The sequence below is a fragment of the Pholcus phalangioides genome, unplaced genomic scaffold (assembly GCF_987345545.1).
Source record: "Pholcus phalangioides strain wild (caught in Gottingen) unplaced genomic scaffold, Ppha-v1.0 ptg000039l_1, whole genome shotgun sequence".
Lineage (NCBI taxonomy): Eukaryota > Metazoa > Arthropoda > Arachnida > Araneae > Pholcidae > Pholcus > Pholcus phalangioides.
The window spans coordinates 8,883,256-8,896,902 of record NW_028301625.1 but is presented as its reverse complement, the minus strand read 5'-3'; the positions used below and the strand labels follow the sequence as shown (position 1 = coordinate 8,896,902).

Below are 13,647 nucleotides of genomic sequence, written 5' to 3'. Positions count from 1 at the left end.
TATTCTATATTTTTCAGTCAGTTAAATTCTTTTGTTACCTAAAACAGTATAATTTCATTTTTCTCTCCTTCAGATACCATGACAAAAAATATGAAGCATATCAAAAACTTCTGCATTGTCAAATAGAAATCAGAGAAATTATGAAAACTTCTACCTAGTTTTTTTTTCACTTTCAAGTCTGAAAAGACAATTTTACATTCCGTTAATTCAGGTGACTGGTGTTGGTATATATATGTATTACAATTGTTTTTTATTTTTGTTTTTTTAATATATACATTGCCTTTCTGCATTAAAAGACTTTGGACTACATATTTGTTTATTAATATCTTTGAATAGTTTAAAGGATGTCTCTGAATTTATTGCCCAAACATGAAGGGATGGTAGTTCACCTTGAGAACCCACTAATATTTACATTGAGTAAATAATATAATGAGGAGTCTGAAATGAAGGATAGGCACAGAGGTTTTCAGAGTGGTGTTCATTACAGATCATGGCAAGTATAACAATTACCCACTAATGTCGATACACATAATACAAAGACAGAGTAATGGTTGGTGTATGTGCTTGTAACAAACAAGTATTTGTTTATAATGATCTCCAATAAATTTCATCCTTGAATCCTCTGTGTCTATCCTTCTCATTTCAGATGCCTTGCTGTGTTTTGACAACTTACTCTATGAGTATCTGACAAACCTTTCTAAGATGAAATTTAGCTTTCTTGCTATTGCCTCATTCTATGAATGAATGTTTGTTACAAATGTTGCTAATATCCAGAACCTATTCAATCCTAAACAGTTGAAATTTCATTTAATTGATACAATGAAACTTCCATAGGCGTCCACCTCTATTTCTCGGCCAACTTCCCTTTACGGCTAGTTTTTCTCAAACAGACAACAAGCTCCAGACATAATACAAAAAATCACCCTTATCCCGCTGCCATCTCTGTGTGTGGTCAGTGGCCAACCTGTTGCTGCCACTTTCTTATAGATAAGAGTTTAAAAAACAAGTTTCAAAGCTGGCAGTTGCCTTTGTATAATTTTTATACATCAGCATAAATACCTTTTCGAATCAGTCTGATTTTCTGTTCATGTGTAACACTATCAGGTTGCAAACATTTATAAGTAGGATAACAAAGGCTAATGCTATATTGTTGCTGCTAGCTGATAAGACAGTTTAAAAATTTTCTCCCAGGGGGTGGCAGGGTAAACTAGACAAATAACCTACAACTTTTACTGAATAGTGAAGGATATGGAACTTCTGGCTTTGTGAATACTTTCTTCACTTTTTAGCATGCAGATATTCAGAAGAACAATAGTAAGGAAGTAAGAGAAATGTGGAAGTAAAAGAAAAGTGCTGCATAAAGTACTATGAAATTTTGATATTCATAACAACACTGAACCAAGAACAAATATTGTTGTGGGGGGGATCATTATCATGTGCAACAAATTTATGCTGCTGTTGGCAACTTTTCTAAATCAATGTTGTTATCGCCAAAAAATGTGCTTTTAAGTATTCACTGCAAAATATTTTAATTGATTAGCTGATAAAATAAATTCAGTTAGATGCATTGTCCCTGTAAAGGAGTTTATCGCAATAAACTTTCAGTGATTAGGCCCAATGCTGATATTATTAGACGTCCTCGGAAGAGTTATAAAAAATATGCTGAAGGATATTTCGAGTAAAAAATTAATCCGAATAATAAACGTAGTGGTTTCCAAATCATCCTTGAAAAATATTATAGAGCATGATTCGTACTCTTCCAACAAAAAAAATTCAAGCACTTTTCAAGGTAAAAATTCAAGGACTCTTTTTACAAACGCATATTTTTCATGTGAATAATAGGCGCATATTTAATTTTGATTGAAACTTTCAGAGTATACATTTCTACATACTTTATTTCACATCATCCATAATGTATATCATACAGTGAATTCATTGCATATTTATACATCTTCAAATTTTCACATCAACATTGAAATATTTAAAAAAAAATTTCAGACAAACAAGGTGTGCATTTTTGTATCATAGAAAAAAAAACCCCACTGTGTGAATCATTAAGAAATCACTTAGCTGTATGACAAATTTCTCCAATGGAAAATGTTTCCACTACAAACAAATCAAAAGTACAAAATTACTCTAATTTCTTGCTGATAATTCAAGAATTATAAACTAAAAACACTGAGTATTTATAATAATTCATGCTCTAATACATTTCTCAGAATGATTTATAGGCCACTGCATATTATTTACAGCTCTCCCCAGGTTGTTTATATTGATTTGTACGAATGATGGTTTTTATACATTGTAGTGTCCATATAATTTCTGCGTTCACAACTTCATTTTTCAATAAATGACCTCCAATGAAACGTCAATTTTGTTTTCAACACTGTCACTTTCAGGCTTGATGGAATCATTCACGGCAGGAAGTTTCTTGAGCAATAAATTCGAAGATGCAGCCAGATTTTCACCAAATTGCAATGCTTTTCACTTTTCATACAGGATTTCAACATCAAGCTTTTATTACTGGAGGGAGCATGGAGCTGCAGTGACTGCAGCAACAACGAATGCAAGGAAAACATGACGCATTGAATAACACAATTCGTGCCTGTCAATTTCCTCATTGAAATGTACAGTTTAGTCTCTAAATATTGCAATTAATTTTCTTTTAAGGACTAAAAAAAACTCTTCTAAAGGTAGAAAAAGATTAAATTACTTCTTTCATTAATTCTGAATTTATTTCATTAATGCTGAAAAAAAAAATTTCGTTAATGCTGGAATAATTTCTTTCATTATAATTCTGGAATTTTTTCATCAATTCTGGAATTATTTCGTTCATTACAAAATTCTAGAATTATTTTTCTCATTAAAATTCTAGAATTATTTCTTTTATTACTTCTGGAATAATTGCTTTCATCAATTCTGGATTTTTTTCTTTCTGATGCTGAAATTCTTTCTTTCATTAATTTTGGAATCATATCATCGATACCGAAATTATTTCTTTCATTTATTGTTTTAAACTCCTTTAAATGACTATGGATGCCATAAGAAAATAACGGAGATCATGCCGACATTCAACTCGCCATGTGATCTTCCAAGCAATGATGTAGACAGCTGATGTCATTTTAGTGCCGGAACTAGAGAGCAGGGGTTGGGCAACTGCCCCGGGTGTTAATTTTTAGGTGAACACCATTTTAAAACTATCGAATTCCAAATTGGTGGGGGCAGCAAGACAATACAAAAATCCTAGTTATGGCCCTGCGTCATACTCCCTCCAGTAATATGAACTCAATGGATTTCATCGCTGATTCACCCATTGAAACGATATTGATGATTTTTGAAGCACAGCTTGCATTTGGCGGCATTTTTGTCTGGCACACTCAGCAACCAATCTTGATAGCAGGGATTTTTCAGCTACAAGTTATTAAAAGTACATACACTTGCCACTCATTTTTTGTGGCAAGAACCTTGTACTCACTCTCACTCTTTTAAAGAACCTTGTACAAGCACTTCACATCACTCCTTAATTTAAAAAAAAATCAACATTTTGTTGACACTAATCAGAGGTAGCTTCGCTCACTTACAGACTGAAAGGCTGAAATTATTTCGGCAAAAATTATGAAACTTGGGTGTTGGGGGGCCAGAGCGTGCCAACTGAGTTGAAGGAAAAAAACAACGATCGGAAGCTCATTTTGAACTCTAGCTTTTATTACATAAAAGTTGCAAGGAGAAAAAACGATCATTTACGATCATAATATAAATGAAACGGCCGACAAATAACTGGCAATCTCAGGGAGGAAAAAAACAATCCCGACATACATGCAGAAAAAACCAGCCTACAATATAAAGCCGAGCTCCTGTGAGGGTGAGAGCACGCCGCTGGCGATTTACATATTGTGTCAGGCCAAGCTGTTCCACGTGCACAGAAAATAAAAAATGAAAAACATTCAACATAGGTTTTTGGCGCCACATGAACCAAACTGGATCATTTCGCGTCGACAGAAACATGTTACATAATCATGCTAAGTGTTTGTCTACTGTGGTGCATCAGCTCACGGCCCTGGCATCAGCTACTCTGTCTGCATGGTCCGGTTTGAAGGGAAGCATCTATTTCGATGAAGGGAAGTGAAAGAAAACAACAAAAATGAAGAAAAGATTGGTGAAACGAGTGGCGCACAATGCATTTGACTCCTCCAGAAGCAGTCGGCCAATCACGCCCAACGTAAAACACTGGCATGAGGCTTGTTGCGCTCTCTGGGAAAACAGTCGAACTTGTTTTGTTATTATTGGTGAGTAGACGGTGTGTCACGCTGGGCGATTCACTTTGCACGTATCACAGAAAACCTGCTCCTAGGAAAACCCAGCTTAAGAATAATGGAAAAAAAAATGTGCTTTAAATCCAATTATCCAGGGTTATTGGCTGCTAAGGCTTTTTCCCTGTGTTTTGCACTTTTTTTTTTAAGGACGTCACTTACGGTGTAAAAAAAAAGTGGCGAAAACTATTTCGAAAAAACACTGATTTTCTTCCAAGGACTCGCAGAATTCTTAAAAAAATTTCTTTTTCAAGTACTGTACGAACAATGAAGAGGGTTTATCATAGTAAAGGATATTGTAGTAAGCGAGAAGAGTTTAACATTACAGACTATATTTTATTCCAAACAAGATTTGATAAGACAGTTTAAAATTTTGCTTCCAGGTTGACAGGGTAAACCAGACAAATAACCTACAAAATACTGTTGTAGAGAGATTTGTCATTATATCAAGTATCGTTGTAGTGAGGTTTTACTGTATATGTATGTTTTTGGGCGCTGTAAATAAATTGAGTCTGAGATTTTTTTGTGACTTCTTGTTTGCAGAACGCTGAGTGGCCATCAGAGGAGGTTCACTGTATTTGAATGTTATAGTATGGTTTTCAATCAAATTTTGGAAATAAACAGATCCCTGATAATGCAGATTAATCATTTGATCGGATGACCTAGTAATTCAAGTGCTGCATAAAGTACAGTGAAACCTTGATATTCATAACGATACTGAACCAAGAACAAATATTGTTGTAGGGGGATCATTATCATGTGCCAACTAATTTATGCTGCTGTTGGCAACTTTTCTAAATCAATGTTGTTATCGCCAAAAAATGTGCTTTTAAGTATTCACTGCAAAATATTTTAATTGATTAACTGATAAAATAAATTCAGTTAGATGCATTGTCCCTGTAAAGGAGCTTATCACAATATACTTGTAATGTTACAGTGAGAACTTAATGTTAAAGCTTGACTACAAGCCTCTTGTCAGATACAGAAGGAAGTGATGGGATGACTCTCCCACCTTCACTATATGTAGACATGCACTCTGGTTCCCTTTCCCCCATTTGAAAAGCCTGCAAAATGTTTTTAAAGTGTAAGCACTACAATGGATAGGTCAAGAAATAAGGCACAGTGAACACACATAAATTATAACGCTAGTGACCAAAAGGATATGATAATTCTAATTTTTGCAATAGCTTGTGTTGTGAAAAAAAAAATTTTGTATGTTTTTGAACTGCAATTTAAAAGTGAGACTGATATTGTCCCATTGTTTTGCATTTAAATGATTGCTCAAAAGCCAAAAAGAATTTTCATTGTATCACTGTGATTCTTTAACTGCACCAGTTAAGCACTTTAACTGCACCAGTTAAGCACTTTAACTGCACCAATTAGTTATACCATATGAATCATTGGTAAATTATGGCACTTCTGTCAAAATTTTCATTTAAGCTATGAGAAACATTTTTCATTTTCGCACTGGATTAAATTTGAGTTACAAATTTTATTACTGATTTTTAAGAATTCAAAATGTTTCTGCACCCATGATTGCAATTAATGTTGATGGTAATAATAATGCTACGCATGTGTATGAAAGCTCTATTACAAGGGTTTTCAACTTTTAGAAGAGTGCTGATCACTTCATTGAAAACGTATCACAGGCCACTTAATTCGATGATCTGGAATGTGTTGCAAGAAACTCAAGTGATTTGAAAACTGTAGCAGGAGTTACTTAAGTCTGTGTTTCTCAACCACTGAACAATGAGTGATCTGAAGTTTAATTTTTCACATTAATTTCCCATTAGTCATGTGTATGGCTGGGCCTTTCACTCACAAAAAAAGAAATTTACTAGGCCACAAGCTTTCAAAAGTTGCGAACCACTGACTTGACCCTTTAAACAGTGTTTAAAGTTTTCCTGATGTGCATTATAACTGCCACAGTGGAAATCACTAGACCTAGAAATTGCCATCTATTTTCAAGGTGGCGATTTTTCCAATTGCATGAGCTGATATACATGCCCCCCCCCCAACACTGAAAATAATAATTTAAAAAAATGAAATGAAAAACGATCATTTTCTGCTATTTATGGGGGGGGGACCATTCACATATTACGTCAACAGATTTTTTGTGATTTTTGCCCCCCTCCCGTGTCAGCAAAATTTCGTCAGCTCTGCCCCCTTACCTCCTGATGCAGGAATTTTCAGCCTGTTACTCGCGAGCACCATGGTGCTCCCTGAAACTCCCAGAGTGCTCGCAAGCACTTGATCAACTTTCCAATTAAACACCTTGCATAAATTACATTCAAGGATTGAAATCATGATTCCATGCCTTCGTATGTCAAACTTGCCATAAAGGTGCTCTTCTTTTGGTGATGGGTGAAGGCAGTGCTCACATTTAGAAAAGGTGGAAGATCTCTGTCCTAATGCGTATTGGGATCAGAAACGTACGCTATGCAGGGGGCATGATCTCTTCCTCCCTCCAGACAATCAAATTTTTTTAAAATTAAAATTTCAGAACATGTTATAATCAATTTCTGTTAATTTCAAATTAATTTTGAAGGCTGAAAATTTCTCTTTAAGAAATTCATTGTGATCCACCCTTTAAGCATAGGCACCGGAACCTAGGGACGTCCTCAAGTCCTGTATATATGTGGCAACCAGCAACTTTTGGCCCTCCTAATATTTTCTTCGTATTGGAGCCTCTGCCTCTAAGCTATATATGCCCATGTCCTGCAGGCCAAATGTGGCCCTCCACTCAGTAACTCAGTAGTGTATTTAGAGGGAGGCTAAGCAGGCTATAGCCTAGGGCGACAAATTTTGGAGTATAGAAAGAGGGGGAAGACATTTTTTTTTTAAATTTACATTTCCATAAACGTATGGAAGTGTCATTTCTATCATAAATAATATATAACTATTAAACCATATTATTTTTGTTAAGTAAAAAAATATGATTGTCTAACTTTCCTATTTACAGTTTTATTCACCTCCTTTCAAAATAGTATTGTCACAAGTCCAGTGAAGCAAAGCAGCACTCATTTTAGATTACTGAAGGTGTTGGAAAAAAGAGTTCAGCCCACATCCCCTAGAAAGAGGGAGGGTTATCTTCTTTGGAAGGCTATCTATAGAGGTGTTGGTACAAAGTGGTCAGAACGGAAAAAAAGGGGGGGTTCTTTCCGTGACTGGAGGTTGCTGCACCCTTCCCAGCTGACCACAAAGAGCATTTCAATAGCTCGATTTTGGCTCTCTTTGAAAGTACAAAGACAGAACAGTACTGTTACAACGATGCCTGCCATATGAGGAAGAATCTTCTGTAACAAAGATGCTTTTATTGGTGGCGATCGGGGCTTTGGTGAAAGTCTGTGGACTATAGTTGACCATCTGAGAGGGATAGAAACAAGTATTAAGTGGCTATTGAAATGGATGAACTCGATTACAATACGATTTTTTAAACTTGTTTGGGAACTGAAATGGGATGAAGCTGGTCAATCCAGAACATCGGTTTGCAGTCACTAATCGGAATATAAAGAAATCATATAAAGAAAGAATATAAAGAAAAAGGTATCAATAGGAACAGCTCTAATGTGATGTTTTCCTGAAAAAAAAGTGGGGACAAATGTGAAGCTTGGCAGAACCCACATTTTTATGAATTGTATACAGTATTACACAAAACACTACATTCGATTATAAACGCAGGATTACCAACAAAACGGGAAAAAATCTTTTTCATTCTACACTTTCCTGATGAAAACAAAGTAAATGACTATCAAATATACCTACTCATTTCTGATAAGTTCATATGTTTTGTAGTTTGTGAGAGTTTTCTTTAATAATAATTTATGAATAATCACAATTCAATCTTAAGTAATTTAGAATCCTCTGTTATACTTGTATCCAATAAGGCATAAGACTCGTATTTTTTTATACGATACATCGATTAATTGAAAAAATTTTGAGATAGTGCTCATTTAAGAAAATGAATATTTATTGTATTTTAGTTTCATTTTGGGTGCAAAACCACATGAAGGTAACTCACATCCTGGTCTTAACCAGCTGAGGGGCTGCGACGCATATGTGAGTCAAAACTCTAGTGTACCAAAAGGGGCAGGAACTCACGTATGCGTTCACCAAAAATGGTTTCGAAAGTGCCAGGAACGCACATCTGCGTCGGAGAAAACCAGTTCCTTTCCCCCCATATCTTTTGTATTGCACCGGACACTAATACTGCCATGTCATACGCCCCTTTCTTTTCTCCATTTTTAATCTTTCAGACTGCCCCTCACTCATAGCTGCCAACTTTTGAAAATGAAAATTCGGGAGATTTTCGCGCAAACCCGTATTTTATGCTAAAACCATTCCCTAATAAATACAATAGGGATTTTTCCAAATAAAATAGGGATTTTCCAAACATAAAAGTTAAAGCGTAGGGAATAAAATTCCTACTGAAGTCAAATTAAAATAGGGATTTTACACACATGGAAGTTAAACCCTTGGGAATAAAATTCCTACGCAAAAAACAAGTGAAATTGGAGGCCAAAACTTCAATGATGTAAATATAAATATTGTGTTCAATCAGAAACGCTGTGAACAAACATTCTGCGCGAATGACCCCAAAATCATCGGAAGATGAAGGAAAACACCGTCAATTTTTGAAGAACACTGACTTTTTGTGACACTTGCTCGATGTTTTTTTTTTAATTTCACATGAGTGATGATGGCAGTCTTTCCATGCCCGATGTTTATGTCCGTGACACAACTTGTACAAAAAGGAAAAGTAGGCCCTCTTCTGGAACGTTTGACGAAAGGAAATTCATCGGAATAAGTATCTTTAAAATTGATTAAATATGTTTTTGCTTATCATTATTCATGCTTTGTTATATCGCACGTACGTAACTTCAACAAAAGAAATTTTGACCATATACGCGTCACTAGAATCTTCGATTATTATCCAGGACTATTGGCTGCTAAGCCATTTCCCTGCACGATAAGACAAACAACTTTCTTGTTACCATCAGAGGGTTTGTAAAACTTCCTTAAAAAGGGAATTTCCCCATTTACGACGTGTGACGTCATTTCGGAAGGGAAAAAAAAGAGGATTCATGCCCCACAAGAAATTCCTTAGGGATTGTTTTCATAAGCGGGGATTTTTTTTAATGAAGTAGGGAATTTTTAGGGACAATTAGGGATTTTTGTGATTTTCGTAAAAATTCGGGAGATTTAAGAACTTTTCGGGAGGTCGAGCGATGAAGCTAAAATTCGGGAGACTTGGCAGCTATGCTCACTTGAAGATCTCTAAAATAAAAGGACAGAAGAGTAAGGGAAAAGAAGAGTTTTGGGGCACATATGTACCTTCCTACACATTGATAACATAAATACTCATACATAGACGAACACAAATGAACAATTGAGTGCTGTTTGACATCGGTTTTCTTCAAGGATTATCAGGAAGACTACTTTGTGTTGGGGAGGTATTAGGAACTCAGCAGTGAAATCTGATAATTCCCATCAACAAAGGGAAACAGATTTTCTTGTAAAAGGCGTTGATAGACTGTAGCATATTTCATTCTGTCGATTTATCAATGTCACCAATTTTTATTAAACGTTATGTTTATCATAGAAATTTTATGCAACCTTTCAATAATTGTGTGTTGCAATTGAAAATTAAATACTTATAGCAGAGCAATAAAATCATGAGCGGAAACAGGGGGGACTGGTTGCCTCTACCGAGTGGCGTATGCAGGATCAACTTTCGGGAGAGGCATAAAAGACTTCGGGGGGGCACAAAATTGTCTTCCTGAGAAATTCTGAGTTACTACCCTTCAAAAAGCATTTATATTAACAGAAATTGGTAAATATAACATATAAAGAGTATTTTCTTTTGATATTTCAATTTTTTTTACATAAATCTAGTGAAACTTTCATAGGCGGCCAACCCTATTCTCTGGCCAACTTACCTTTGCGGCAAGTTTTTCTCGGAACGGGAAATAGGCTCCATAGACATAATACAAAAATAACCCGTATTTCGCGGCCACCTCTGTATGCGATCAGCGGCCAACCTGTCGTCTTAGAGGAGTTTCACTGTATAATTTATTTTTCCTAATTTTTAATGGGCTTGGGGGGGGGGTGCACGGGCCCAGCCTCCCTGTCCCTACCGCCCTCCGTTTCCCCAAAAATAAATCTGTATTATAATAGGCGGATAGTGGAGGAGGAAAATCCGCCCCCCCCCTCGTTCGAAGCGCCTGCATCCGCTTATGAATGAAATACAGTGTGAATCCCCTCTCTTGCGGACACCCTGCGGAACAAAACAACTTGCCCGTAAAAGAGGAGTGACCGTGAAGAAGTAGTTTTCCGTTTGTGATTGAGAAATTACTTTCTGAAAAAAAATTCATCATTTGAACATTAGTGACAAAGGGTCCATAAGTGGATCCTTTGATCTCAGATTTATTTTTCTTGTAATCTTGCACATAGTCATGAGCAGAGATACGGAAGTTCACGGGGGGGGGGGGGGGGGGGGTTCAACATAATTTTTAGGAATTTATTCAGGTTTATTAGCTTTGCGTTGAGATAAGTAGACCATTCTTCAAATACCCCGTATTACCTGTACAAAATACATTCCTATTCATTGTACTAGCAAGTTTGAAAGAAACTTAACGTCAGTACCAGCAAGTGAAAGAGTGAAAGATTTTCCTTTCCCCTCTAAATCCTCTTCCACAGTAGGTTGGAATTCTTTTTTTTTCCTCCATTTATTGTTAGCTAAAATTGTTTCTTTCCTGATAAGAAACTATCTCAAAAACGGTTATTCAGTTGCCTATTATCAATTGACTGCTTCATCACCTTCATTTTCACTTGCGACAATATTGAAACAAAGTAAAAAAAAGTGAGCGACAGAGAAGAGCTTTTATCAAGCTCAGAAAATGAATCATCTAAATCATCCGTTTTTGAGTCGGAAGAGGAAGACATAAATGATGTAATAGGGACTGGTGCAAACTTAATGCAAGAAATCCTCGAGAAATATGCGAGAATATTATTAATATTGCAAATGTGCCGCTAGTTCTCAATGCCTTGCAATGCAGAACATTTTACTGTATTTTTATGGGGACTTTTTCTCATTCTTTTATTTTTCTACTATCGATTCAATTCACAAATTTAATAATTGCTACTTCAGGTGTCTTTCTTATACACTATCTACCAATAAGTATTTGGACACCTATGCAACTGACGATATCTGCGGTCCTGAGATACGTCACGCCCTCCGCCGGTATATATCGTGTAGGAAACAACATCGGCATTAGTCGCATGCAAGATGCCGCGCAGTTCGGAGCTCTCTGATTTCGAGAAAGGTATAATTATCGGGTATCACAAAAATTACCGATCCTTAAGGGACATATCTAGCGAGCTGAAGTACCCAAAATCGACAGTGGCCTATGTGATTGTCGGAATTTTCCCCGAGTCGGCAGACCAACGAAACTGGGAGATAGAGACCGACGGGTGCTGTCCAGAGAAATTCGGAAGAACCGCACCCAACCGATGGCTCTCATCCGCGAGGAGTTTCAACAGGCATCCGGGAGTATTGTTTCAATGAATACCATCCGCAAGGAAGCACATCTGATTGGTTTTCATGGTCGTGCTGCTGCCCATAAGCCTTTGATCACAAAGTCCAACCGCGTTGCTCGGTTAATGTGGTGCAAAGCACATCGAAATTGGACCGTAGATCAGTGGAAACGGGTTCTTTGGAGAGACGAGAATCAAGGTTCACCCTCTACCGTTCGGATGGCAGGGTCTGGCGTCTGCCTGGAGAACGTCTCCTACTAGAATGCATTGTGCCAACAGTCAAGTTCGGCGGAGGTGGAATTATGGTCTGGGGGTGTTTCTCCTGGTATGGACTGGGACCCTTGGTCCCCATTCATGGTAAGCTCAACGCCGATGCCTACTGCACTATTTTGGGTGACAATGTGCTTCCTACGTTGTGGCAGTTTTACGGGGTGGACCCCTGTTACTTCCAGGACGACAATGCCAGCTGTCATACTGCGAGGTTAACCAAGGCTTGGTATGGTGCCAATGGGGTTCATCGAATGGACTGGCCTGCCCAGACCTGAACCCTATCGAGAACCTCTGGGACGAGTTGGATCGCCGAATTAAGGGGTGCCCTACCCGTCCAAAATCGGTGAAGGAACTGACATGTATTCTCCAAGCCGAGTGGAAGAAAATACCACTAGCCGTCACACAAGGACTTGTGGAAAGTATGCCCCGGAGGGCATGGCCGTCTTAAGAGTATCATGGGTCCCCGGGCCAAGTGGTTTTTCTGAGGCCCTACCTGGTATATCTTGGAAAATTTCAACCGGATCTCATTTTTGTGAGACCCCTCTTCTCTTGAGGCCCCCGGGCAGTGCCCGGGTGGGCCCATGCATTAAGACGGCACTGCCGGAGGGTTCACGCTGTAATTGCCTCTCGTGGAGGCTCTACCAACTATTGATTTTGAATAAAGTTAGTTTTTCTTTTCTATCACAGGTGTCCAAATACTTATTTGTAGATAGTGTATTCATTATAATTTTCAAGTACTTTGTTTACCTCACATCTGTATGTTAGAGAAAATACTTCATTGAAAAGCCATCAAAATTCATTTTGTGAGAATGGTATGAACTCGTGTATATGTTGCAGTAAATATGAAAAATCAGTGATTACCCATAATCGCCATTTATTATGCGTAATCACCAATCGCGTCGGTATAAAGTAGATTTTTTTTCCTACTTTTATCAGTGATTACGCGAAATTCCTGAATGTAGTTGATAAATAACATAAATATGGAACAAATCATATAGAAATATTCCCAAATTCAACCACTTATCAGTTTTTCTCGTACGTGATGGGAGGAATTAAATTAAAATAATGTTATAATGATAAAAACATATCAATTATTATCAATCTTGTAATGTTAGCTATCGTTAGAATGTTACCTTTAGAATGTTGGAATTACTTTTGGGTGAGACAATATACTAGGCAAAACAACGTGAGCATACCAAAAATTAGAAGAGAACAACAGCTAGATGCGTTTCGGAACTGTGTGAAGTTCCTTCTTCAGTAGCAGAGACAAATAGTGGAAAGACAAAATAATCTTTATAGCAGGAGTTACTCGCTGTTCAAGACAAAGAGTCGGACTTTTTGACTCTTTGTCTTGAACATCTGTATTTGTCTATTTATCACCGGTAAATGTGATAAATTCGGAAAATTCAACAAATTTGTCAAAATGATCTGGAATTATGCATAATAACCGAATTTTTCGCATTTACCATGAAATATATACCGGGGGGGGGGGGGCACAGTTAATGGTACACACATGACATTTTACTGGCGA

At 37.1% G+C, this 13,647-nt stretch overlaps 1 protein-coding gene across 3 annotated transcripts in view; it reads left to right on the top strand.

The window, feature by feature from the left end:
• The window catches only part of LOC149065550 (FGGY carbohydrate kinase domain-containing protein), a 59,422-nt gene extending 58,799 nt beyond the window's left edge, over nt 1-623 (top strand). For 2 of the 3 annotated variants that reach the window (XM_089254014.1, XM_089254015.1), the window contains one exon: nt 74-309. In XM_089254014.1, the coding sequence (XP_089110140.1) occupies nt 74-158 (85 nt within the window). In that variant the 3' untranslated portion in view covers nt 159-309. Of the gene's footprint in view, nt 1-73; nt 310-336 lie in introns of those variants that run through there. The other variant, XM_089254016.1, reaches the window with a different exon arrangement.
• Nucleotides 624-13,647: the final 13,024 nt, after the last annotated feature.